This window comes from Lepidothrix coronata, unplaced genomic scaffold (genome assembly GCF_001604755.1).
Source record: "Lepidothrix coronata isolate B3197 unplaced genomic scaffold, Lepidothrix_coronata-1.0 Scaffold263, whole genome shotgun sequence".
Lineage (NCBI taxonomy): Eukaryota > Metazoa > Chordata > Aves > Passeriformes > Pipridae > Lepidothrix > Lepidothrix coronata.
In genome coordinates, this window is record NW_016690443.1 from 735,456 (window position 1) to 761,362 (window position 25,907).

The following is a 25,907-nucleotide window of genomic DNA, read 5'->3' on the forward strand; positions in this document are numbered from 1 at the left end:
CCTGGTTCTTGCGATAGTCCTCCTGGGAGTGCCGGAGCACGCGGTAGCACAGCCGGAACATGTACTGGTAGGGAGCGTTCTTCTGGTCTGACAGCTCTTCCAGCCTCACCAGGGGCCCTTCCCCGCCCTTGTCCTTGAAGGGGGCTTTCAGGATCCCGAAGATCTGCCCAAAAGCAAAGGTAAGTGCTGTGTCCTGCTCCACCCCTGTGCGTGGCTGGACAGCAGGCTTGGTGCACCCCTGGGGCGTGACCTGGAGACCAGAGCCTGCTCCATGGGGTTTTCCAGACCTCTGGCCCCCAGTGTGACCCTGGACAGGATGGGACATTTCCACAGGACCCTGCCTTGCTGGGATGCAGGGCCCCAGGGACACCCACCTGCTTCAGGATGTTCTGCTCCCGCATCAGCTTCTGCCGCTCCCGGTTGGGTTTGGTCACCATGATGTCCAGCACGTTCTGGCCATTGTTGGGGACGTCGCTGACGAAAAACACCAAGTCCTCCAACAGCTGGATCACGAACCTGTGAGGGGGCACAGTGCAAGTGGGCTGGGGGCTGCTCACCTGCCCAGAGTCGGGTCCCTGCAGTGATGCCGGTGGGTTTTGAGGGACCAAAGAGCCCCTGTCGGGGCTCAGAAGCCTGCCAGGGAAGCTGCTGCCCAACCCTCCACTCCCTGATGGAGCTCAACGGCTGGATCTCCAGCCCCTATGGTTCCTATACGTGCCAGGGTAAATGCCAGGGGCTTTGCCCATGGCTTGTGCCAGGGATTTTGCATTAAATGCCTCTGCCCCCTTGGTCACCCCTGAGGGACCTGCATGGGGAGGGCTGGCAGGGCGGAAGCGGCTCCTTCTGTCCCGCAGGGATCTGTGTTTGCTCAGGAAGCACCAGGAACCCACCCACCTAAAAATAATACGGTGACTAATGTGGCTGCCCCTATCGTGGGGCCATCTCCAGCCCCTCGGATATTTTTCTAGCAGCAAAGGAGGGGCCGGAGCGGGGCCGGGCCCTTATCGGGTTTCCTCGCCAGGCTCCTGGGAGAAGCAGGCGTGGATTTGGGATGTGGGCAGGAAAGCGAGACAGCGCTGGCACCAGAGCCAGGCAGGGGCCTTATCCTGCAGAGATGCTGGGGAGCCCTTGGAGGAGCCCAGCCCCAGCTCCCAGGGGAGACAGCCCTTTACCTCCGGTCGTTCTGGCTGAGGAAACCCTCGTTCATCTTCTCCACCACGTTGGCCAGCATCGAGCTGGCGTCGTTGGCGAAGTCCAGGTCCCGGATCTCGGACACAGGCACAGAGACGATGGCAAAAGCTTCTTTGTCTTCCTTGGTGGGGCACGTGCCCAGCTGGGAAGCAACAGAGAAGCAGCATCACACACACAGGGCAGTGTCAAGCGTGTCCCCACAATCTGCCACCACCCAGCTGACGCCAGTGACCCGGTTTGTCCCCATCAGGAGGGCTGGGTGGGCTCTAAGTGACTGGGATGGGCTCTAGGTGACGAGGATGGGCTCCAGGCTGGTGCCTTTGGATCTTCCAGGGTGTTTCAGTCCCTGGAAAGGCCTGGGTGCTGGGAGGGCAGGAGCACACAAAGAGCTATTGGACACAGGGGATGAGTTTTGGCACAGGAGGAGGGAGTGGGGCCACACCATGAGGCGGATGGGCCTCTCCTCATCGATGTCAATGGGCACGTTGGTGCTCTGGATCCAGGTGTTGGTGCAGAGGTGGCGCAGCCTCACGTAGGAGTTCCTGCAAACAGCACAACGTCCTGGTGAGTGACCCCCATGGGGACACAGCAGCACCCACCCCTTCCCCCAGCACAGCCCCCGTAAGGACAGACCGCCCAAACTTTCACACCACGCCTTGAAGCCTCCCCTCCGTGGGGCTCGTGCTGATGTACCGTGGGACGAAGGAGTCCGTCTTCTGCAGCGTGGTGGGGTCCAGCTCGAAGAGGGAGGCGATGTCGTTGCCGTGGGGCACGGCCACCAGCCGGTACTTGATCTTCTCGCCCGTGTTCCTGCGGCTGGCGCGGCTGCTGCTGCCCTGCACGGGGACGGGGGCTCTGAGCCCGCTGTGGGGCCGGGCCCAGGCTCCCTGCAGTGCCCAGAGCCCCGTGGCACAGGGCACACGCAGCAGAAGCTTCGCTCGGCCGCGGGGCTGAGCCGCGCACGCACGAGGGGCTGCAGAGCACAAGCGCGGCGTGAGGCACCTGAGCTACGAGGCCCCCCCTTCTCCGAACCTGACCAGCAGCAAAGAAAAAAACCCCCTGAACGTCCAACTCTCTCTCTACCGGCACTTCCCCGTGGCCTGGGGAGCCAACATGCACCGGGACCCCTGTGCCAGGTTTCGGCAGGGTCCTGTCACGGGCGGGACAGGGGACACTGCTCTAAGCGTGGGCTGGGGGAAGCTGTGCTGGCAGCGGGGCGGCCTCGGCCCCAGGCACGGGCACGTCCCCCAGTGGGCTCTGTTTTGGGGCATTTCCCTGCTTTGGGGCACTGGCCCAGGGCCGGCGGGGTCGGGGCAGCGGCAGCAGCGGTTCTGCAGCGGGGCTGCAACACAGCTCACCGTGGGCACTGCTTTGGGCTCAGCCACGTCTCCTTTATAACTTGGGTTTTCCTGGAAAGTTAAAGAGGGAGATGAAAGACAGCTGTCAGTCCTCCCACCAGGTCCCTCCAAACCCCTGAGCACGGGGTGTAATCCCTATTTCTGCCTTCCTTGAACACATCATGGAGAGGAAACCTGCCCGGGTGGGGCTGGAGGACGTGACCTGCACCCAGTGCCCAAGGCTCTGGCCCCCTGAGGGGGACAGGGGGAGCCCCAGGGAGCAGACCCGGGCTCTGTGTGGCTGCAAGAACTCTCTGGAGGCTCCAGGCTGAGCTCTCAGTGAGCAATGCTGGCCTTGCCAGCAGCATCAGCCCAGGATGGGGGTCAGTCTGAGGTCTTCTTCCCTCTGCAGATGTCAGCCAAGTGTCTTTGGGTTCAAAGCACCCATTTCAGGGCACCAATATTTGCTGTTTTCCACCCTGCAGTGGTGGAAGGGCCCTAGGGGCTGCCCTTGGGTGTCTTCTCCAGTCAGGGAGCACGTTGGCACACGGTGTCCCCAGGATGCCCCTGCTTCCCTGGCAGCAGAGCACAGCCCTTGGTCGTGGCAGCTCACCAGTGTCAAATAAACCACATTATCTGAGTGCAGCAACTCCTTCATGCCTCTATCAGGAGGCCTTGAGCTGCCTTAAATAGGAGTGAAAAAACTTGGCAGATGGTGTTTCCAGCCCCAGATTTTGCCCCCACCCTCCCCAGGCAAGGACAGCAGGATGAGTCACCACCGGGTTGTGCCACTCAGTTCCTTGGAACAGGGTGAGCAACAAAAAGCCCCAACCACCCCCCTCCTGGCCCCCCGGGCCAGAAAAGGAGCCAGAAACTGCCATTTTGGCAAGTGAACCCCTTCACCACAGGGCGGAGGATCTCAGGGGGCAAAGCCCAGCCCCACAACCAGGTCAGTGTGATGTTCACAGCCCTGGTGCCAACGTCTGCTGTGAGCAAAGAGGAGCCATGGGGCCAGAGGCAATGCTGGGCATTGCTGCCCTGCCCAAGGTGGGCACTGCCTTTGCTAGGGGGTGGCACAGCCTCTCCAGGGCAGGGCATGCTCCTGCACCCCTCTGCTCACCCCTTACCTCTGCTGCCAGGTAGTTGCCCGTGGCGAGGTGCTTGAAGCGGTACAAGCCGTTCCAGTGCCCGGCTCCCCCTCGGCACGGGTCGTGGTGGACCACCTGGGAGAGGCAGAGCAGAGCTCAGTACGTGGGGCTGAGGGACTGGGATGCCCACGCAGGTACCCCAAAATCCTCCAAACACACTCTCCATCCCCCCCCGCTCACCTCCACCTCCCACAGGGCGTTGGAGCTGGTGGCCGAGGTGGCCGATTGCCGCAGGGTGGTGCGGAGGAAGACGTGCAGCTTGCCCTTGTACTCATCACAGGTGAGGAACTTCTCCTGCTCGGCGTGGAACAGCCTCACCACATCCCCCTGCACCAGGACACGGTGGTGAGACCCAGGGACGAACAATCATGGAATCATTAAGGTTGGAAAAGACGCCCAAGATCAAGTCCAACCTTCGTGCGAATACCACCAATGCCAACTGAACCATGCTGTGAAGTGCCACATCTGCTGGCTTTTTGAACACTTCCAGGGATGGTGACTCCACCACTGCCTGTTCCAACGTTTAACCACTCATTCAGTGAAGAAATTGTTCCATGGCTCTCCTACAAGGTGATTTATCTCCTCCTGTGACCTGCCCCTATCCTGCAAAGGGGATGGGATTCCTCCCATCCATGCTCCAGAGAAGAGCACAGCTCCCAGCTGTGTGGCAGGACTGTGGGACCCTGAGGATGGCAGGGCACTGTCACTCTTTCCACCTGACCTACCTGAGCTGTGCTAAAACCTGCCTCAGGCAGCACAAACAGTCCTTGGAGCCCAGGGAGGGCACCTTGCATGGGGACATGGGACACCCTGCACTGCCATCACTCCTGTCACCCAGGCAGGTGACTCCTCTGCTCCCACCCCCGGATACAAAGGGATGTGAACCCATCACTTTACACCCTCAGAGTGGGCAGAGGCTCTGCTCACCAGCGTGTTTAAGGCATTAACACCCCGGGAAGGAGGATGTGGGAAGCTTTGGGGTAAGCGCAGCCTGGGGGATGAAGGTCTGTAAGATCATAACAATCCACATCCATCCAGCTGCTTCCTGGAGGACCTTGGCCCCAAACAATAGCTCAGCAGGGAAAGTTCCTTTCCCAGGCAAGAGCCAGCCCTGCTGCAGGGCTGAGCAGCTGAGAATTGTCCTGGCAGCGAGAAGGCACTGCCTCACTGCAGCACCGCGTGGGCCTCGGCTTGTCCTCGAGAGCCAATTTAACACCCTGAGGCAGAGGGTAATTTCATGCCCTCAGGTACCTGCTGCCACGAGATACTAAAATATCCCCCTCCTGCTTGCTGTTCTGTTCTCCAAGTGATAAATTCTCCCAGAAATTACAGTCCTCAAGGTAGGACCTCCTTTCTGCCCTTGTCACAGAGCCAAATGGCTGTTCACACGTCCTGTCCCCGCAGGGGACTGGGGCTGCCTCCCTGGAGCCTGCCAGGTCTGAGCAGCCAAACCTCCTTCCTTACCCCTTTCAGCACTTCCTCCATGTGGTCGCAGAACTGCATGAACAGGTTGATTTTCCAGCTGGTGTTACAATTGACAGAGTTCACCTAAGGAGCAAAAGAGCACGGTCATGATCCCTGGGGCAAGGAGAGAAAGGAAGAAGAAGGGAAAACAACAGGCAAGCCCTGAGACCAGCCCTGCCCAGGCCCCCCAGTACCTCCTTGCAGCCAGCATTGTCAGCCAGCTCGTAGTTGCTGGCGTGCAGCGGCTGCCCGGCGTTGACGGGGTTCAGGATGACTTTGTCTCCCACGACTACCTGGGGAGCAAAATGGGAAAGGGGGAGCGAGGGTGAGACCGGGCACCGCCCGGGGAGCCGAGCCCCGGTACGGTGCTCTCTGTACAGTGTCATTTAGGGGCTCCTCACGTTATCCCCGTTGCTCCTCAGCTTCCAGAAGGGCTGGATGAAGAGCCAGGAGCCCTCGTTGCCGGTGGCATCCAGCGTGACCCGCATGGCGTTTTTCTCCAGCAGCGCCGGCAGCCGCTTGTTCACCGTCAGGTACTTGTTGCTCTTCATGTGCAGGAGCTGGAGGAGCAAACGCCGGGTGAGCTGTGGCAGTGCAGCCCCCCGAGGCCTCCCAGAGTGATCCCCCCAGCCCCTGCCCAGCAGCTGCCTGGCTCAGATCCGTGCACCCCCGGCTCCCGGAGCGCAGGGCACGGGCAGTGCCCGGCCGGTACCTGTATGACGCTGCCGTACTTCACCACGTCCCCGTGCACCTTCTTGTTCTCCGTCTCGTTCTGCTTCTGCTCCATCTGGGCCGCGTGCTGATCCAAAAGGAGAAGAGCTGAGTGTAGCAGCACCCTCGTCCCTCCCCAGGAGCAAATCCCAGAGCCTCCTCAGCTCCGGGAGGATCAGCATCCCTCTGCCCTCCGGAGAATGGGCAACGTGGCCCTCCAAGAGCCCAGCCCAGGACCACGGGGTGACCCTGAGCAGCCCTATGAAACTCACGTGAGAAGAGACCTCACATAAACTGAGGACTTCAAAAATTAGGACAGGGACGAAATGGCCCCGGAATTCCCCCAAGACGCCAGGTCTGGAGGGGCAGCACTGAACGAGGACTGGAGACTGGGGCAGCACACCCACCACAGGGGCCGTGGGCACTGGGGGCTCCTGGCAGTGCCAAAACCAAAGAACTAGGGGCCCTGTGCCAGAGGTGCCAGCAGTGCTGTGCCCAGAGATGGAGCAGGTCCAGACCTGCTGCAGTGGATGCAGCAGGGTGAGTCCCCACGAGTGAATTGCTCAGCAGCACTTGCAGCCCCTCTCCAAAACCACAGACATTTTCCATGCGGTGGCTCTGGCAGTGGGAGCAGTGATGTGATGTTGACACAGACGGAGCGAGGCAGGAACTCGCTCCCACAGCGGATCTGGGAATGGTGAGGGGGTGCTGACAGCGCCGGCGCCAGCCTGGGCACAGCCTGGGCAGCACCAGCACAGTGTTCCCTCGCTGCTGGGGTGGGAAACAGCAGCAAGGGATGGAGCTGGGAGAGCTTCTGCCCTTCCCCATCCTGCTTTCACCCCCTTTCACTTGAGGGCAGAGGAATTGCGAAACATCTGGAATCACAGCTTGGCACTGGGAGGATGGGCCAGTGGGTCTGTGAGTGGCCAAGCAGGTGAGGGCTCTGAATGTGCCTGGCAGGGGTCCCCACAGAGCTCAGGGTGCCAGCTGGGGTAACCCTCCCACCCCACACAGCCACCCAGGGACGTGAGCCCTGCAGTGGTGGCTGCTGCCATCAGGAAAACAAACCTGCTGCCAAGAAACCCTGCACTGATGTGGCTCTGGGAGTTTAACAACAACCCCATGGAGCAACACAGCTCTGGTAAGAGATCCAGCACCACGGGATGTGCTAAATCTCCATCCAGATCTGAGCAACTCCTTCGCCCACAGCGGTGGGGTGGGAGTGGGAACTGGCTGCCCCAAGCATGTGAGTCCACAGGGCTGACATTCCCAGCCTGCCCCTGGGATGGGATGGGATGGGATGGGGTCTGTCCCTGAGCCCAAGGATGAGTGTCAGGGATGCACACAAGGGTGGGAGCAGGGAAAGCCCCCACGGCCTGTCTGCACTGCTCTGGGCTGCAACTGTGATCAATCAGCCAGGAAAACACGGAGCCTTAAACCCACGTAAAAACAACAGTGAAGAGCATGGGCTCAGAAACATGACCATGGGCACTGCCTGGCAGGGCTTCTCCACTCAAGACCTGGCTGCTCCTGCCTCAGGGAATCATCTCCATGGGCTGGAGATGTTTTCAGCCTGTTTCTCAGCCTCCCTGATAAACTGCAGGCTGGAGCCTGGCACCCACCAGGATGGGACGGGGCTGTTGTGGCTGCAGGGGCAGAGCTGGGCTCAGCTCCCTCCTGCCCTGGCTCCACTCAGGACACCAATGGAAACACCAGGAGCAGTGGGAAGCAGCAAGGAAACGGCAGAATCTCTTTAAGACAAACCCTAACCAAGGTGCAATCAATCAGGCTCAGCAATGAGCCTCTGGGTCCAGCCCTGGCCGGGGCAGCTGTGACGTTACACGTCCCAGTCCAACGGGAGCAGGAAAATGGTGTTTCCACGTGCCAGTGACCACGTAGGGCTGGACAGGGCAGGAGGCACCAACTCTGTCCCAGCACCTCCAACCCAGGGGGGGACACCCCGTCCTGACCCTGCTCAGCCCCCCCTGCCCACGGCAGAGCTGGGCCGGTGGAGCTGGGCTGGGCTGGGGGCCCGATGAGATGATTTAGTGAATCTCTCCTCAGCCTCAGTTTTATGAATCATCCGCGGGGCCTCGCCAGCTGTCTGAGGCCATTGTGCAATGTTTGACATGGGCCCTGGCCAAACCTCGGGGAAGTCAACAGGAGCCTTTCCCTTCCACAGCCCTTTGGAGCACGTCCTGGCCACAGGGCTCCCTCCTGCACGCCCGGGGTGCTGAGAGGTGCTGGGGGGTGCTGAGAGGGGTCTGGGGGGTGCAGGGCTGTGCTCACAGAGCTCCTCTGCCCACTCTGCCACAGCTCTTCTGCACAAGGAGCATCAGGACGGTGAGACAACGATGGCTGTGCATGGGGCAAGGGGGGAAAGGCAGGTGGAAAACCCCCCTCATCCCAAAACCAACATCACCAGAGGTCTGCATGTGATCACCCACCCGGCCCTCAGGGACTGCCCGCTCTGGGCCAGATGGTCCCTCACCCCTCTCACCTGGAGCTTCTGCAGCAGCACCACATCTGCAATCTTGTCCTTGTCCTGCTTGGTCTGCTTGGCCTTCCAGTACTGCTTCTGGGCGGAGTAGCGGTTCATGGGACACACTTTGAAGAGGCAATCTGGGAGCAGAGGAGGCAGCGTGAGGCTGCAGCAGCCACCAGTGTGTCCCCAGTGGGACAGGACACGGCTCCTGTCCCAGCAGCACCACTGGCAGATGGTCCCCCCATCCCACCACAACCCCATCCGCTGCCGGGGGTCCGAGGGAGACACGGTGGGGACACGTGTATTGGCTGGAGGGTGAGCTTTAAATCAGGATAAATGATGAGTCCAGGAATTACTCCACTTCTTGGACTCATGATTAGAAGTACTCCCATCGGAAATGGCTCTGCTATTTGGGAAGGAAAACTTCTGGGGGAGAAGAAGCTCTGATGAAGCCCAGCTGCACCAAAGGAGGAGAGGATCCCACTGGGAGGGATCCGGGAGGGAGGGAGGTTGGGACACGAGCAGCCATCTCCACATCCCTTGTTACCATGGGACACCCGGAGCCTGCAGAGGCTGTGCATGGACCCTGTGGTGGCCATGCCATTGGGATACACACGTCCATCCCTCCAGAACAGTCTCAGAGAGCTTGGATCACCCGTGCTGGACGCGTAATCCCAAAATCTGCGTGTCAGCAGCTGCATTTCAGGTCCTAAAGGATGCACAAGATGCATCCCAGCTCCTTCAAATGCTTCCAGTGACTCCCTGCTCTGCAGATTGTCCCAGTTTGTCTGTTTTCCTCCCGGCTGGGGGGCGGGAAGTGCAGACACCCAGATCCAGGCTTTGGGAACTGAAGCAGGAGAGCAGATGTCTGGAGACAAGGAGGCACTCACATTTCCCAGACCCCTTCCACGGCTGAAAGCTGTGCAGAGTGAGGGCAGGAAGGGCTCTGCAGCCTGAATCGCCCTAATTATGCCTGAAATAGCAGCCCAGAACCTTCAGACACAAAAAGAAAATAAAAAAGTCCCTTCCCTGGCTGGCCGCGGGCCCGAGGCGCCGGCGAGAGCGTATTTATTTACCTGGGAGTGCCGAGCAAACAGCGCCGAGCGCGGTTCTCACCGGCCGGGGCCGCTGGGACAGGGCCAAGTTTCACATTTCGTTTTGCAGGTCTGTTTGCCAGCGGCACATCCCGTGCCAGGGAGCCCGTGACGCCGGAGCGCGGGAGCTGCCGCGCCTGACTGCCCGTGCCCACCGCCCCGAGCGGGGCCACGGCCACACCGGGGCACCTGTGGCCACACCGGGGCACCTGCGGCCACACTGGGGTACCTGCGGCCACACTGGGGTACCTGCGGCCACACCGGGGCACCTGCGGCCACACCGGGGCACCTGCGGCCACACCGGGGCACCTGCGGCCCCTGGGGCACTTCCACCACGTTACTGATTAGGCTGCAAAAGGGCCCGGTGGGAAGTTGGAACTGGGGGCAGGGAAAATAATCCAGCAAAGCCACTCGGAGCTGGGTCCGAATCCGAGCCCTGGCTCCACGCACGCCCTGCCCCCGGGGCTGCCCCCGGCTCAGTGCTGAGCCTGGCTTTGTGAGGAGGGAAACTGAGGCACAGCGAGGTTTCCACACAAAAAGTCTCCAGCACAGTTTGTGTCGGGAGCCGGAGATTTTGGCATCTGGGCCAAAGCATCGACAGCTTTCTGCAAGATGGATGGTGGGCGGAAAACAGGGAAGGCGGGGGAAGGTCCCACGTCAGCACTGCCCTGCAGGAGCAGCTCAGCAGGGGATGTGGGGCCGACCTGACCCGGCCCAGAACGGCCATGGGGGCAAAACCTCCTGCAAACCCTCGGGGAACACGAGACACAGCGGGCACTGCAGGGAGTGGCACAGCCAAGGGTCTCACTGCCCCTTGTCTGGGAGCCTCCCGATGCTGGCTCAGCGCAGGGTGGAAGCACTGGATTTGCTTTTCCTTTCATGCCTGAACTGGGCTGGGAAGAGCCTTGGAGGGGGGAGAAACCGCAGAAAGAAAGCAAATAACTGAGAGGTGTGGAGCGTCTCCCGAGGGCAGGGCCACAGGAACAGGCTCCCGGGTGGGTTTTGGCGTTTCCAAAGAACCTTTTGGACCTGACCTCGGGAGAAGGGTCCTGTTTTCCCAGCGGGACACCCCAGGGAGACCTGCATCCCGCTCACCGCAGCGCAGGATAGGGCAGGGTCCGGCCACAGGATATGGGGACGGCCACAGCACATGAAAATCCTGCCTGGGCTCTCGCTGCTGCCGCAGGGAAGAGCTCAGCCCGTCGTTTCCAGGGCTCGAGGCGATGGCTATCGAGCAGGCAGAGCGAGACCCTTCCGGCCATTAAAACAAGCAGCTGGATATCCTGATAGGGTTTGCAGGGAGCAGGGCTGAGCCTCAACCAAACCTGTGCCTGGAAAAGAGATTCGACACCCGCCCATGGCCAGGCAAGGGATGGAGTGGCTGCTGGGACAAGGCTGCCAGGAAACGGGACGGCTCCCTGGGCTGTGGGATGGTGGGAGCTGCTGGATGGGTTGTTAATGCACCCGGAGAAAAGGTGGAGGCACAATGCAGAGGGGGGAACTGATATTTAAAAAGCTTTTTTTAAAATAGGACCTGAAATGACAGCAGCTGGGATGAAAGGAACGGCTGCCCTAAAGCAACCCCAAATGCAACCCCACAGTCACAGGTTTGGGGAGATTTCACAGCTCTCTGTACACTCCTATAAGCTCCAGGCACTCAAACTCAACTGAGACACTCTCTGGGACACAGCCCTTTCCCTGAGTTCAGAGCATCCCGAGCACATGGGGCAGTAGGCACAAGCCAGCACCAAACCCTATCCCTGGTATGGACAAGCCAGCACTTCCCAGACCCCCAGTCCCTGTCCCTGGCATGGATGTTCAGGGCCACCATCATCCCCAAGGCCGTTCACAGCAGCGATGGAGCTGCCCCAGGCTCACCTCGGAACTTCTTGGGGGGGTTGTCCAGGTCCCCGGCAGCCGGTTCCACCACGCACCGATCATCCACCAGCCTGCACCAGACAAAAAGCGGGAGCAGGGTCAGGAACAGAGGGATGACAGAGGGGAGAGGCTGTGCCTGAAACCACAATCGTGCCACCATCACCTGGCCCAAGCAACAGCATCCAAACTTGTATCTCCCACTTCCCACCCATTTGCACTCCATTAATATTTCACACACGAGCACTTGGCTCCTGGAGCCACTCCTGGGTGCCTGCTCTGAACACGGGCCCCTCATTTCCCACCACAGCCCTCCCTCCATGGGTGTTTTCCACCCCGATCCCTCGGGGCACACAGGGCTGATACAGATCACAGTAAAGAACCACAATGGTTCATGTCAGCCACTGCAGGCCCTTTGCTCAGTGACCTGTGCCAAGGCTCTGCCAGAGGGGATCCTGCCTTGCCCAGCTCCAGCTCCTGGCTGAGCCCAGTGCCCCCCGGGCATAGTGTGCTGGCTGCTGTTATTGCAGTTAATCCAGCAAAAATGCGATGAGTTCAACTTTCATTCAGAGATCTCCTCCTCCGGCTGGGAACTCATCCCACTGGGACACGGAGGGTGCAGGTGCTGCGGATGGAGGTGGCAGGGCCCCCCAAACCCAGTTATTAATTATTATCTGATCAGAGTTGCAGGCTCTGCCCATCAGATCAGGGCTCTGTGTCTCCTCCCTGCCCACCTCTTTGTTTTCCCAGCGTTCAGCAAAATCCCACAGCCTTGGCCTCGGGTGCTGGGCACCGATTTTGGGATGGAGGGGACGTTGCTTTTCAAAGTTACCAAGAACAGCAAAGCATGACCCACACGAGGATCTGCCCAGCACCCAAAGCACAGAGCTGAGCATCGCCTGAGGGGCTCCTGGAGCTGGGACACCTGGAGCTGATCCCTGTGAGGCTCCCAGGGGAACTGGGTGCTCCAGCCAGACAGGCTGTACCCGCTTGCCCGCTTTCCGCAGCCCCGGGAAGTGAAGCAGCAGGAGGAACTGGCATGTGCCCGGCTCCCACCAGAGCCCACAGAGGCAGAGGGCTCAGTTTACCTCTGCACTTCAAAATCCAAAAATCCTCCCCTGTCACAGCCTCCCAGGAGGCTCATTTTCAGTGCTGGCTGTGCCACAGCGCTCACCCGCCTTCCCCGTGCCCGGCATCACCATCCACCAGGCAGGATTAGAGACAGTGACCTGCCAGGCTGCAAGTCTTAATTAGTTAATGATCTCAAGGCAGTTTCAGCATCTTTAATCCTAGGATTACATTCTCTGCAGGAATGCAAAGTGTTCTTTTTATTAAACTGATACTCCGGACTAACATTCCTCAGTCAAAAATTGCTGAAAATAAAGGATTCTGACAGGGTGGACATGAGTCACCTGGGAGGCGGCTGGAGCCGGGACACGCTCCTGCTAGTAAAATAACCGGCATTCCCGCAGCAGGATGGGCCATGGAAGCTCCCTCTGCCACCAGAGCATCGGGGATGTGTGGGAGCCGGGCACGTGAGGGCACTCACTGCCCAGGTGGGAAGGAGAAAAGGGGCTGTCGGTGTCCGAGCACCGGGAGGAGGTTCCCGTGCGAGGCAGGAGGTTGGATGCAGCCTGGGAACATCACACTTTGCCTTTCCAAACTACCCCAGGGAGCAGGAGGGGCCGGACCCTGCACTGGTGAGCCCCTCAAGGCACAGGTGAGCACCTGGCCAGCTTTAAGCCCTGGAGCCCTCACCGGTTCCAGAGGGGCTTTCTGGTGCTTCCAAACTCTGAGTACAAAGTGACTCCCTGGCCCGGGGCCATCGTGCTTGGCCCCGTGTGAGGAAGAGCCTTCCCCGAGGTCAGGGGAGCAGCAGCTCATCCAGTGCTGCCAAAATCCACCACTGTCAGACCCCCTGAGCTCCCCGGGGACAGGGGCCAGCTGGGGCTGACGTGGAGCTGCTGCTCCTGCAGGAACCTGGGCTGGGGAAGAGCCTTCCCAGGGCACGGCACACACGGTGCCAAGGGGAGCTCCAGCACTCCATGGTCCAGGGGTGCTCAGGGAAGGAGGGCTCTGGGAAAAGGGAAGACACAAATCAGGCAGGAGGACACCCCTACAAAGCCCACCGACCCCTGGAGGTGAGGAAAAGGAGGAGGAGAGCTCCTTGTTGGGCATAGGGCCAGGTCAGCCCTGCCAGCACCCTCAGGGTGCAGGGTGGGCACTAATCCCCCAGGGAGGAATAAGAATAAAGTGAATGAGCACAGGGCAGCCACAAAAATGCAGCTTTTCCCCGCTGTCCCTGTGCCGGGAGGACTCCTCCTCCTCCTCCTTCTCCTCCTCCTCCTCCCTGCAGAGACAGGTTCGTCCTGACCCGGCAGAGCTGGAGTTACCCTTTAACCAGCTGCATCTCCCTGAGTTGCTCCACCCCGAAATCCACTGCAACCACAGGTACAGCTCCCAAAGGTGTTGTTTCACCAGAAACAGCCGCTCACCACCCAGGGGGGTTTGCCACCGACCCTTCCTCATGGGAGCCCTCACTGCCAGTCCCGAGCCCCCACTGGGTCCTGGGAGCCCCCAGGGATGGCAGAGATGGGGCAGCAAACAAAATCCTCCGAAGCAACTCCCATGTTCCCAAAACCACTTCTGGCCTCTCCAATACACCCATGCTGTCCCCCCAGCTCTCCCAGGGGACCAGGGCACTGTGACCAGCAGCGTGGTCGCCCTTAGCCCAGTTCTCTCTGCCCACAGGACTCCTTAGGTGATCTCCTCCTCTGGGCTGATCACACTGCAGCTGCTTTGGGTATCTTGGCTCAGCGTTCCCACCTAGCCCAGCACTGGAGGTCCCCACCCCTCCCGGGATGTTTTTCCTGCTCAGGAGCAAACGCCCACTGCAGAGAGGGGGCCTGGGGGGAGGGTTTGTGCCAGGGGCCCCCCGACAGTGCCACTGGGGGGCTGGGAGCAGGGGGGGCTCAGCCAGGGGCTGCACCTCCACCCCAGAATTGGTGCCCATCCCTTAACGTGACACCAGTGAGCAGCACCTGGAGACACAATCACCCCATATAAACAGATTCCACTCAGACCTCCAGTGACCCCACAGCCAAAGCCAGTCCCTGCACAAGGAAGGATGTCAGGCCAGCGTGGGCTGGCAGAGCTGTTTGCCTTGCAAATGAGCTAAATGAGGTCCCTGTGGCAGGAGGGCCAGGAGAAGCACTCTCAGTGAGTCACCCGGTCCCTTATCACAGGAGTGATTTAAGGTGTGGTTGGGTCTCCCCCGGCACAAGGGAAAACTTGGGGGGTGGAAACAACCCAGAGAAAGCAGAACCCTGGGAAAGTGGGGCTGCCCAGCAGAAGCCATGCCGGGGCCTGGGAAAAGAAGCTCCCCAAACAAATCCTGCTTTTCAGGTGCTTCTAAGGAAGTCTGGAAAAACACTTGGCTAAAAGGGGATGCGAGGGCCAGAGCTGCAAAGGGATCAGAGCCACAGAGTCCACACGGCTCTAACTGAGCTCCTGGTGAGCCACTGGGACACACTGTGGGAGCCAATAACCAGGGCTGGCTCCCAGCAGAGCCTCCTCCCAAGCCCCTTTCCCAGAGGCTGGAGGGGTGCTCAGCACGGAGCTGCCAAGGCTGCAGCCCTGCCTTGGGGTGGCTCTGCAGGGCAGCTCCCGGGAGACCTCTCCCCAAAGGGCTGTGGGGATGTGCCCTCCTGGCACAGACAGGCTGCACCCCCAGGACCTGCTGCCCAACACCACAGAGCTGCCTGCACGGAGCTCCTGGGCAGGGGTGCCCCCACTGCGCCCCATTGCTGGGCAGCCTGGTGGAGGGAGCCCCACTGGGCACAAACCCCGAGGCCGCACGTGCCCGGCAGTGGGTGCGAGAACACGTGTAGGCGAAGGTATGTGCGTATGGAGAGGCATGTGGGAGCAAGTGCATTCATCACAGATTATAGAGCCGGGCAGCTCCTGCCCCAGGAATCCCATCCAAGTCAGCATTCCTGCCTGAGCTCAGCCTCTCCTACACGCGGCGTGGGGCAGGAGCGCTGGCACAGCCCCCGGCCCCCGCCCGGGGCTGGGGACACGGTTTGGGTCCCTGCCTGGTTTGGGTCCCTGCCTGGGGGTGAGGAAAGACCCACCTGTGCCCCAGGGCAGCCCTGCCAGAGCCCTCCCCACCGAGGGCCACGGCCTGTCCCCACACCATGGCCAAACACCCCCAGTGGGAGCAGGCCTGTGCACGGAGGGGATGAAGGTCCTGGCCTGGCTTTGCTCCAGCAGCACCGCTGGCTTGCACGGGAACAGGAGGGACACGGGACAGGTCCCCGAGGGCTCCACTGTGTCTCCCCACGCTGGGCAGTGAGATCCCCTTGCCAGTGCTGCCATGGCCAGGGAGCTGACTCAGCCCAGAGCTGGCAGTGCCCTGGTCCCCCAGCCCCAAGCAGCCCTTGGTGGCCTTGGGCAGCCATGTGTTGGTGACCCTGCAGCGATGCCACTGATCACCGGGGATGTGGGACCCCGAGGGGAGACAGCAAGAGCCACCACTGCCTGGCAGGGGGCTGGCAGCCTCCAGCCACACTGGACAGGGCTGGGAGTACAGAATGATCCCGTGCCCAGGAGGGATCCTGGCTGCCCGAGCCATCCCATTCACATATCCCCTTCCTCACCCCATCGACCCCTCACGCTGCTTAAGCCTCTTTCATCCCCCCCAGCCCCTAATGGGGAGGAAACAGCTTCTGGCCACAGGGAGGGTGGGCTGGGGGTCCTTCCAGGGCTGCCTCCTGCCCCGACAGCGGCCAGAGCCGGGAGCGAACGCGGGAACACCCCGTCCCCCTCCCCACCAACTCTGCCGACTCCTGCTGCAGCACCCGGAGCTTCCCGGCCCCTTTTCCCACCGTGCTCCGGCTCAGCACCTTCGTCCCCTCCCGTCCATCCCAGGGTCCCCTCGGGCGGCCACGGGAGCCCCTCACTCACCCCAGGGTGCTGATGAAGCCATTGACGGAGCCCTCGGCGTACAGGGAGACGATGTCCCCGATGTGCAGGAAACTCGACATCTCATTCATGGTTACCCCGACCCGGCGCGGCGCCGCTTCCTCCCGCAGTCACCTTCCCGGGCCGAAATCCAGCATGGGCGAGGGGACCCGGGGGGGGGTCCCTGCTCCGGGGGGTCCCTGCTCCGCGGCGGGGGTGATCCCAGCCCGGCTCCTGCCGCCAGCAGCACCGGGAGCGGGACGGGAGCGGAGCCCCACGCACAACTTTTACATGTGCTGGGCAGGAAGGGAGCCAGGGAGAGGAGGAGGAGGAAGGGGAGGAGGAGGAGGGGGCGGGGGATGAAGCTCAGTGAGGGGTCCGCATGGGCTCTGTCCGTCTGTCCGTCTGTCCGTGCCCCGTCCCGCACAGCTGCGCTACCTGCGGCCAATGGAGCGGGATCAGGAAGTCCCGCCGGCAGCCCCGTGCGGGGAGGGGACCCGGGGCCGCCCGGGACGGGGGGGGCGAGGAGAGGCCCCACCCCCGCACCCGCCTCCCGTCGGGGGGGGCCGTGGGGTGCGGGAGCTGCGCGCCCCGGTGCCCTCGGGGAGCCCCGGGTCCGGGGGGCGCAGCCACCGCCCCCCCACGGGGGTCCCCCGGCTTCGCGCACCGACCCCCGAACCCCGGGACGGAGCCCCCCGGCCGCCCCCTCGGGGTGCTCAGGCCCTGCACCCCGGGACGGAGCCCCCCAGCTCGGGGGTCTCGCCGTCCTGCCGGGGCTGCACCGCTTGGAACGGCCCCGGGCGCTTCCGGGGCAGCGCTGGGGGTCGCGGGGCACCCCCCGCACCGACGGGGAGCGGTGGGCACAGTCACCCCCCACACCCATCGAGGTGGGGCGGTGGGCACAGTCACCCCCCACACCCATCGACGTGGGGCGGTGGGCACAGTCACCCCCCACGCCCACGGGCAAAAGCGAGCGGCCACTGCCCCAGCCCCTCTCCTGCCACCCCCGGTCCTGCTCTCGCCCTTCGCTCCATCCTCCTCCTCCTCCCTCCGCAGCAGGAGCGGACACCGGGAGCTCCGCGTCCCTGTCCCTGTGCCCAGCGCATTCCCAGCCCGGGGCCGGCTCAGGATCCTGCACCGCCCGGGGCCGGGAGAGCCCCAGGTGAGGACAAGGCGGCTCTCGCTGGATTTTTCTGCCCCAGGCGAGCACTTGCGGCTTCCTGAAGCCTCCTGCCAGCTCTGGGCTCCCAGCAGGGCCAGTTCACACCTGCTTTGCCTCTCACCGTCCCCTCCTGTGCTCAGACCTGCTCCACACACGGGCTGTCCCTCTGCATCCCCACGCCGGGCTGGCACCACAGCCCTGCCCAGCCCGACACGGGCCTCACCCAGCACCCCAAAATGCCACACCCAACCCACCCATTACCACCAGGAGCCGTGGGCAGGAGGGAGACCCCCCACCCTTCCAGAGCCCACCCTGTCCCTGCAGCCTGCAAGGAGCTTTTCCAGCCGTCACTGCCAGGCTGGGCAGCAGCTCCAGCTCCCAGTGTAACACTGGTGGGAAAGGACCACGTCCTCAGAGCATCTTCTGGACAGCACAGGCGACCTAGTTCCTCACTTTAATTAAAACTTGCCTGCTGTAAAAACAATATCGGAAGGGGAAAAAGAAAAAAAAAAAAGGTATGATGCTTTTCTCGTTTATTTCCCTCCTGTCCTCTTTTCTCGCAAACAAACACGGGTTTTCGGGAATATAAACCTTGCCCTAAATAGTGATTTTTTTTTTTTATCCACTAGGAAACGGACAGGTCCCCTGGCAGAACAAAGGGAAAAAAATTAGTGCAATTCCTCTGGGGGGAGATGTGAATTCAGGTCCATCAGGATTAGCTGCGTTTTCAGCACAGGACAAATTTAGCAGCCTTTATCTCAGGGCAACAGAGGGGGAAAAGAGAAGATCATGAGGAAAAAAAAAAAAAAAACAACAACTTGCTGCTGTTAGAAGCAAATGAAGGTTTCACAACAGGAGCTCAAGGAAAGCCCCAAGGAACCAAAGACCAAAACTTCATGCCCAGATCAGCTGCTTTGATCCCAGACACGAGCGGTGCCTCAGCCGAGGGCACCTCGCCGTGCCCAGGGCTGTGCCATGCCAGTCCCACCAGCCTCACTGGGCAGGGCTGGGCAAGAAAAATCCTCTAGAAATGCAAAAAAATCCCATCACAGTTAACAAACAGGCACTTGGCCTCGTTTCTCCCCCTCAGGAGAACTGGGAACAGCAGGACGAAGCCTCTTGAAGTGTCCATCCCTCCCACGGCAGAAGCAGCCCCTCCCCACACTGGAGGGGTGACAGTGTCCAGCTCATGCTGGGGCTGAATGTTCCAGCTCAGCTGAGGGTGGGGAACCCAAAATGTTTCAGGGGTGCCCCCCTCTGCCCACCCTGCACCCTGGGGATGGTGACACTACATCTCCAGATCCTCCCTGGATGGACCTGGGGCGGATAGAACCCTCCCCACCCTTCAGCCCTGGCTCACAACAGCTCTGTCTCTGTGGTGGGCACAAATAGGGACCCCCAGCACCTACCATTAAGGTGGCACACAGAGAGCAGCACGGGCAGGTCGCTTCAAGGGAAGAAAAAAGTGCATTTTCCCTGTGGCTCAGTCGCTCTCAGCCACCCTCGATGGAGCTGTGACCACACCGAGCCATCCCACTGCCCACCCTGGGTGTCCCCATCCGGCACGGGGTCCCTTGGCTGCTCCCAACCTTCAGAGACGTTCTGTGCACGGGCTCAGGCCCCAGAACACCGTGGGGAGCTGCAAACAGCCCGCGGTGCTCAGGTGAGCGGGAGCCCTGGCCTTGGGGAGCTCGTGGCACATCACAGGGGGGCACCTCACTGGGCCAGCGCTCGGCCCCAGGCCCTGGGGAGACACAAGAGTTAAAAATAAGAGCGTTTCCTTCCTCACCCCCTACTTTAAGCCATGTGATAGAGAAAAATTGGGAGTTTTTGCCTCCTGGAGAGGAAGCGGCTGCGGGGAGGCAGCCGGTGAGTCAGGCCGGCAGCACATCCCTATCCCTGAGGCACAGCCTCCATCTCTGGCAGCGTTGGAGCCACATTCCTTTCACATGCCGAAATTGCTCCTTTGCAGGCAACTGTTCAAGCTGCAGGGCCCCCTCCCTGCCCACAGGATGCTCCTTTGGCAAAACTCCTCTTACCTGCCCGCCCTTCCCACGGGGAGCCCGGCAGCCAGCACTCCCTGCTGTGGGCTGGTGTTGGCTTCCCAACCACACCACAGCCCTCCAACAGGTCAGTGGGATTGTCTGGGGCTGGACAGGAGCCCACCTGGAGCTTAGGTTTGTCCTGATGCTTTGGGAGCAGACCTGTGGCAGATGCAGAGGACAGGAGTGGCTGTGCTGGCTGGGGCAGGTGGGCTGTGCTGTCCCAGCAGAACCCCCTGCCCTGCCAGGGCCCCCTCTGGCTTCTGCACGGGTCTCCTCGGGCATCCCAAACCAGGGCCGGGAACTGAAGGGTGAAACCACTTGGAAGAAGAAAGAGAAGACGAACTGTAGCTGCCTTTGTTTGAGGAGGAGGAAGGGAGACACTCAGTCCCTTGTGCTGAGCAGAGCAGGGAGCAAGACAGCTCTGCTGAGGGTCACACAGAGGAGGGGGATTCTTTGGCCAGGAGGAGAGTTTTCCCCCTTGTCCTGCTGGCTCTGGGTGTTCCCTGACCCCGCTGCTGCCCACAGACCCAGCACAAAGGCTGCCTGGGCTCTGTGTGGAGCCTTTCATGCTGCTGCCCAGTCCTCCCACCCCAGAGAGCAGCAGCCTTGGGGCAGGACCGATCCCAAGTTACAGCTGCCAAAAAAGGGTTATTTCAACCCTGTTTCTCCTTCTGAGTGAGAATTTCAGAGCCCAGAGCAGCTACCACCGAACAGAACCACTCCTTTGGTGCAGAAGGTGCTACACACACCTGGCAGCAGTAAGGGTTAGACCCCAAATCTACTTTGCTCGAGCTGCAAACCCAAACCTCCCCCCAGCAGCCGCCTGAAAGGCGCCCCAAGGTCTGTGGGGGCAGGGCTGAGCCCCCTCGGGTGACTTCATTAACGGCGGAGACAGGAGCAGTTCCCTCCCGCCTGTCCCATCTGTGCCTCCGCCCGCGCCCGGCGCCTCCGACTGTGGCTGTGCCAACACCCTCCCGGGAGCAGCCACCATCCCCCGAAATAGCTCTCAGACTGGATGACTTTGGCCCACATCCTCAAAGGTATTGAGGCTCGGGGTTACCTCGGAGCACCTGAGCCTCGGTCCCCACGGGGGTGGCAGGAGGTGGCCCGGGAAGGGGACAGTGCTGGGGCACACGTGGTCCTGCCCGGCCCGACCTCCCCATGCACGGGGCGATGCCCACGCAGGTCTCACCCCCGGGGAGAGAGAGGAGGGTGCCAGAGGGAAACAGGACAAAACAGAGCGATTCCTGCACTCCCACACTTGCTTCTTGCCCGTGCTCCCATCCACACATCCAAGCCCACGGGTGGGTTCATTCTGCTCTGAGGGCGAGCAGCAGGAGCTGAGGAGAGGGGAAGGATCCCCCATTCCCACCCTCCCTCCCGGGAAGGGTTAAACGGCGCTCGCACCGGAGACACTTTGTACTTGGATTTAAAAATACAGCCAATGCCCCGGTGGCTCAGCGCCGTGCAAGGCGCAGGTATATTTCCACACTTGAGCCAATAACCTTCCCCGAGGGAAATTTAGGCTTTTTATGATTAAAAGGGGAAAAAATAATAGTGGGGAATTAAATATAGTACAGAGCGAGAGAACAATTAGCAGTTGCCGTTAGCGACACCGGGCCAGGTTTGGGACAAACGCCGTGGTTGTCTGGAGAGCAGCGGGGCTGGGGACAGCCACTGGGTGACACGGGACAGGGAGGGATGCTCTGTCCTTGGCAGATGGCCCCTCAGCAGCCTGGACCTGGCACGACCCAGACCCAGAGCAGCCTGCCAGGCCTGGCCACACCTCACGGGCAGGAGTTTTTTCTACCTTCGCTTTATCAAAAGCAAATGGAAGTGTTTGCACAGGCTTGTAACTTCCCTAATAAGCAAACACGGGTTAATTGGGAGGTGGAGCAGGGGTTGGGGCTGCCAGCTGTACCCTCACCCCGGGCCAGGATGGCAGCTGGTGGCAGAACAGATGAGGGAAGAGCCCCATTCCTCATCTCCCATTTCCCAGCCCTTCTGTGCAAGAGGTTTTGCATTGCCCAGCCCTCCTGGCTCCCCAGCCACTCCCTGCCCTGCCCCTCACCTGTCCCCCCTGTGCAGCCACCCTGCAAGCTCCTCCACAGCTGTGCAACTGTTTTGCTCCAAATCAGCTGATTTTTGCCCACTGCAGCCATGCCCAAGTGGGACCATCACTAACGTCTTTGCTGGCTCGTCCCCAAAGGACACACACAATTTATATCCCGGGAAAAGCCTCCTGTTATTCCCCCAAGCCCTTCTTCACATCAGGGCAGGGCTCAGACCAGACTATGGATGTTGGATGGGGCTTGGAGCAACCTGATTTAGCAGAAGGTGTCCCTGCCTGTGGCAGGGGCTGGAACAGGATGAGCTCTAAGCTCCCTTCCAACCCAAACCAGTCTGTGATTTCTGTGGGCAGATTTTCCTGAGCAGCCACCAGCTCCAGAGTGACCCGAGCACGGCTGGAGTCAGATCACACCGAGTGTCTCAGCCCCTGAAGCTCCAGAGGAGCCAATGGCACAGCCTGTCCTCTCAGCAGCTCTTTGGAGATGGATTGCCTGGCCAAGGAGCGTTTCCTCTGCTCCCAAGTGGTCCATGCAGGCCCCTCGCCCGGCCCACGCTCAGCACTCAGCCTGAATGAGCAGCACATCCCATCGGGAAACGCTGCCCAGCCACAGCCCGGGCTGGGCACGGTGCCCACTGAGCACTGCTGGCACCAGGGCAGGCTCTGCTCCATCCTCTGCCTCCAGTGGGGCTGTGGGCACACTTTGCCAGGCTGACTGAAAACGAGACACGACTGCCCCTGTTCCAGCTCCTCCTGGGGTGGTCTGGTCCGGAGGGCACAGGGTCCTGCGGGAATGTCACAGAGAGAAGGGACAGAGGAGCTGGGTCCCACTGCAGCCCTGCCCAGGCTCCATCTTTCCCTGTAAAGTTCCACATGAAATGGCTGAGCTGCAGTTCCTCCCTCCTCCCCAGCTTTTTAAGGTAAGTTAGTGCCAATCAACCTAATTACAGCCTTGGCTGAGCACACCACACACCTTCCTGCTGAGTGACAGGCTGGGTAACCAGGTGGCCCAGGGCCAGGACCAGCTGCCTCCCACGTGGGGACAGGCCACTGCCTCTGCCACAGTGGTCACATCTCAAGGGATGGGGGACAGGCAGAGGCTGCTCCCCTCGGAGTGTGGGGCACAGGAGTGGGCAGACCCCCCCATTCCAGGTCCTGGGCTCCCTCAGTGTGGCAGTGGAAGGACAAGGGGTGCTGGGCTGCAGCACAGGGGCTCCTGCTCCCAGGTCACAGGACACACTCAGGTTATTGCTGTTCACCCCATGGGAGGGGATCCCATGCCCTGCTGTACCCCCATCCCAGCCAGGCAAGTGAGGGCTGTCCAGGCACCTGGTGCAGCCCACTGTCACAGAATCATGGAATGGTTTGGACTGGAAGGGACCTTAAAGCCCACCCAGTCCCATCCCCTGCCACAGGCAGGGACACCTTCCACAAACCCCATTTGCTCCAAGCCCCATCCAACCTGGCCTTGGACACTTCCAGGGATGGGGCAGCCACAGCTTCTCTGGGCAACAAGTGCCAGAGCCTCCCCACCCTCACAGGGAAGGATTTCTTCTGTATTATTCCTTCTGTGTATATATATACTGTCACCTCAAACTGGGGACCAGGTACAGTGCAGACTGCTGGGAGGTGAGTGCAGGGAGCAGGGTGTGCCCTGACCCAGGGTCTGTAGACAGCCAGAGCAAACCCCAGACGAGCCTCCTGCCAACCAAAGACCCCCCAGGCGTGAGCACTCCCAGGGCAGGACTCACCATGGTCAGACTCCACAGACCCCACGGCCCCAGAGCTGTGGGAAGGAAACCACCCCTGGGAAATGACCCTCCCCAGCTGACTCCCTCCCTTTTAAACCTCCACCCACCACTGCAATTAAGGGGCCAGGATGGGTTCACCTGCCCACACACACCTGGGTGATGCTGGACCAAAGATCTGGGCCCTCGGTTTCTTCCCATCTAAGATTGCTAAGGAATGATGGGGTGTGAGGTAACAGTCCCTCATGGGACACATTTCCACCCTCCTGATGGGGTGTCCCTCCCATGTGAGGGGCATCCTCCCATCCCATCACGCAGGAGAGTGAAGAGAGGCTGGATGTGAACCCCAGCAGCAGTGAACAAACCCCAAAGCGAGTCCAAAACCTGCTGGGGAGGAATCGGCCCCGGCAGCACCGGGAGGATGGGCAATATCCAGCCTGGGATCCGATTTCAAGGGACCGGCCACATCCAGTTCTGAGAACAACGTGCTGGGTGTGATGGAGGGAGCGCCGGCTCGGGGAGGGCAGGAGGAAGCTGCTCCCCCTGCTCCCAGCCCAGCCCTGTGCTCTGCTCCAGCTCCTCTCCAGCCCCTGCTCCTGCAGCAGGATCGGTGCGGGAGCAGCACTGGAGGACCCGGAATCACCTCCTCGGGATGAGTCACCGCCTGTGCCAGGGCGGTTCCGAGGCAGCTTCCACCGGCACAGAGAAACGCACTGAACAAAGCCCCAAAATCCCTGTTTGTTGTGGAGGGAAGAGTTAGTCATGTTTGTGCTCCGTGCTGCTGAGTCACCCCGAGCCACGAGCGCGGGATGAGGGACAGAGAGGGTGGGAGCCGCTGTTTTACTGATTTGACATGTAAATCAGTCGGGAGGTGGTGACGGTGCCATAAACCAGGACAGTCACCGGCCGGGAGGGAAGAGCCAGCGCTGGGCAGAGTTTAGAGCTGGGAAAGAAAAAGGGAACCACAGAAGTGTTTTATTTGTAGGGCCAGAGCTTGCTTTAAAAATTATAGGTAACATTATATCGTATTTTATATCCCACCACCAGGGCCCAAAGCTGTTTTCTGTGCTGCAGCAGAGGCAGCTGCATGGATGCAGCAGCTGTGGATGCCCCATCCCAGGAAGCATTCCAGGCCAGGTTGGATGGACCTAAAAGCCCATCCAGTTCCATCCTCTGCCAAGGGCAGGGACACCTTCCTCGAGACCAGTTTGCTCCAACCTGGCCTTGAACACTTCCAGGGATGAAATAGGTGTGTCCGTAGCCCACATTCACAAAGGGTTTCAAATCATTCCCCAAAGCAAAGCAGGAATGAAATCTGCCTGGAAAAGCAGCCCTTGTTCCCACTGCGGCTGCAGCAGAACCTCAGCCCGTGACAGGAGAATTTCCTACCCACGGCTCCTGGGCCGCCTGCGCCAGGGCTTGAATCATTTCTCTCTTCCATGCAGAAGTCAGAGGATTTCCTTGAAAATAAAGTCTTTGTTTGGCAAATATTCCTCCCGTCTGGTGCGGGGCTGTGAGTGCCCTTTGTTGGTTCTGTGGCAATCCCTTCCCCAGCCAGAGCGATGCCAGAGGAGCCATCCCAGGGGCACAGGGGGGACCCCACAGCCCCAGGGGGATGCCAGGGGCACAGAGGGGACCCTGTGTCCTGCCCAAGCTGCCGGGGCAGGGAGGAACTGCCGCCTGTGCCAGAGAGCAGGTTTGTTGTGTCACAAATAGCAGGCTACATCCTTAGCGGTTTCAAATGTGGGGCACAGATCGTGGAGCTGTTCTGTGCTTTTGGAGCACCTGAAATAACGGGATCTGCAGCTGGAGGCGACCGCCTGGAGCCTCCCGGCCCCATCATCATACAAATGGGTCATAATAAAAAATAAATTAGTGTGAGTCCACAGAAAGCAGCAGAGCTCTATCGCTTTCACAGGCTGAGGATCCCTATGAATATTTCATTTAAAATATTCTATTCTGTTGGCTCGGATCACTGGAATATCCGAGTGGCTCACATTTGTAATTTGCAACTTTACAACAGCTCCGTGAGCCCTGGAAATCTCAGCCTGGACGTTATTCCAGGCCCCAGCCGTCTCTTTCCCTCTGTGTTGGTGCAGCATCGTGCCCAGAGGAGGCCACGACCGGGGCTTTGTGGTGCTGCTGAAGGTGCAGAGTGAGCAGAACAAGCCCCTGTGTCCCAGGACAAGGCTGCAGCCAAGAGCAGGATGATGGCAATGGCACTGAGCTCCCAGTGCTGGAGCAGTGCCACCAGCCCATCCATCTCCACAGCTGGAAGAGCCAGAACAGCCAGAGCACTCCAGCTCTGGATCCTCATTCTCCATCAGTGTAGGGGAAGCCAGCAAGGTTGGCAGAGGCTCTTCAGCTCACACGATTTGTGAGCAGCTTCCCCTGCTCTCAAACCATGCTGGTGTTTGTAAACAACCTTAAAATACAGCGAGCAGGGTGTGGGAGCATCACGTGAACCTTGTCAGGGTGACGAGTGCTCTCAGAGGGCAGAGCAGCTCCCCGAGCCCATCCCTGCCAGCCTGACCTGGCATTGCCAAGGCCAGCCCAGGGCAGTGTCTCCATATCCCACAGGGATGCTGGGATGCTGTGGAAACGACTGGCTGCCCCT

At 60.6% G+C, this 25,907-nt stretch overlaps 1 protein-coding gene across 2 annotated transcripts in view; it reads right to left on the bottom strand.

Moving 5' to 3' along the window:
- Positions 1 to 16,697, bottom strand: part of ITPR3 (inositol 1,4,5-trisphosphate receptor type 3) — a 36,311-nt gene extending 19,614 nt beyond the window's left edge. The window contains exons 1-15 of one of the 2 annotated variants that reach the window (XM_017835838.1): positions 16,271 to 16,697; positions 11,309 to 11,379; positions 8,352 to 8,473; positions 5,853 to 5,939; positions 5,542 to 5,700; positions 5,335 to 5,433; positions 5,141 to 5,224; positions 3,857 to 4,003; positions 3,656 to 3,751; positions 2,550 to 2,600; positions 1,885 to 2,027; positions 1,634 to 1,733; positions 1,173 to 1,333; positions 375 to 516; positions 2 to 163 (exon numbers count right to left, since the gene is read on the bottom strand). In XM_017835838.1, the coding sequence (XP_017691327.1) occupies positions 2 to 163; positions 375 to 516; positions 1,173 to 1,333; positions 1,634 to 1,733; positions 1,885 to 2,027; positions 2,550 to 2,600; positions 3,656 to 3,751; positions 3,857 to 4,003; positions 5,141 to 5,224; positions 5,335 to 5,433; positions 5,542 to 5,700; positions 5,853 to 5,939; positions 8,352 to 8,473; positions 11,309 to 11,379; positions 16,271 to 16,359 (1,713 nt within the window). In that variant the 5' untranslated portion in view covers positions 16,360 to 16,697. The remainder of the gene's footprint in view (position 1; positions 164 to 374; positions 517 to 1,172; positions 1,334 to 1,633; positions 1,734 to 1,884; positions 2,028 to 2,549; positions 2,601 to 3,655; positions 3,752 to 3,856; positions 4,004 to 5,140; positions 5,225 to 5,334; positions 5,434 to 5,541; positions 5,701 to 5,852; positions 5,940 to 8,351; positions 8,474 to 11,308; positions 11,380 to 16,270) is intronic. The other variant, XM_017835839.1, reaches the window with a different exon arrangement.
- Between the last annotated feature and the right edge of the window lie 9,210 nt (positions 16,698 to 25,907).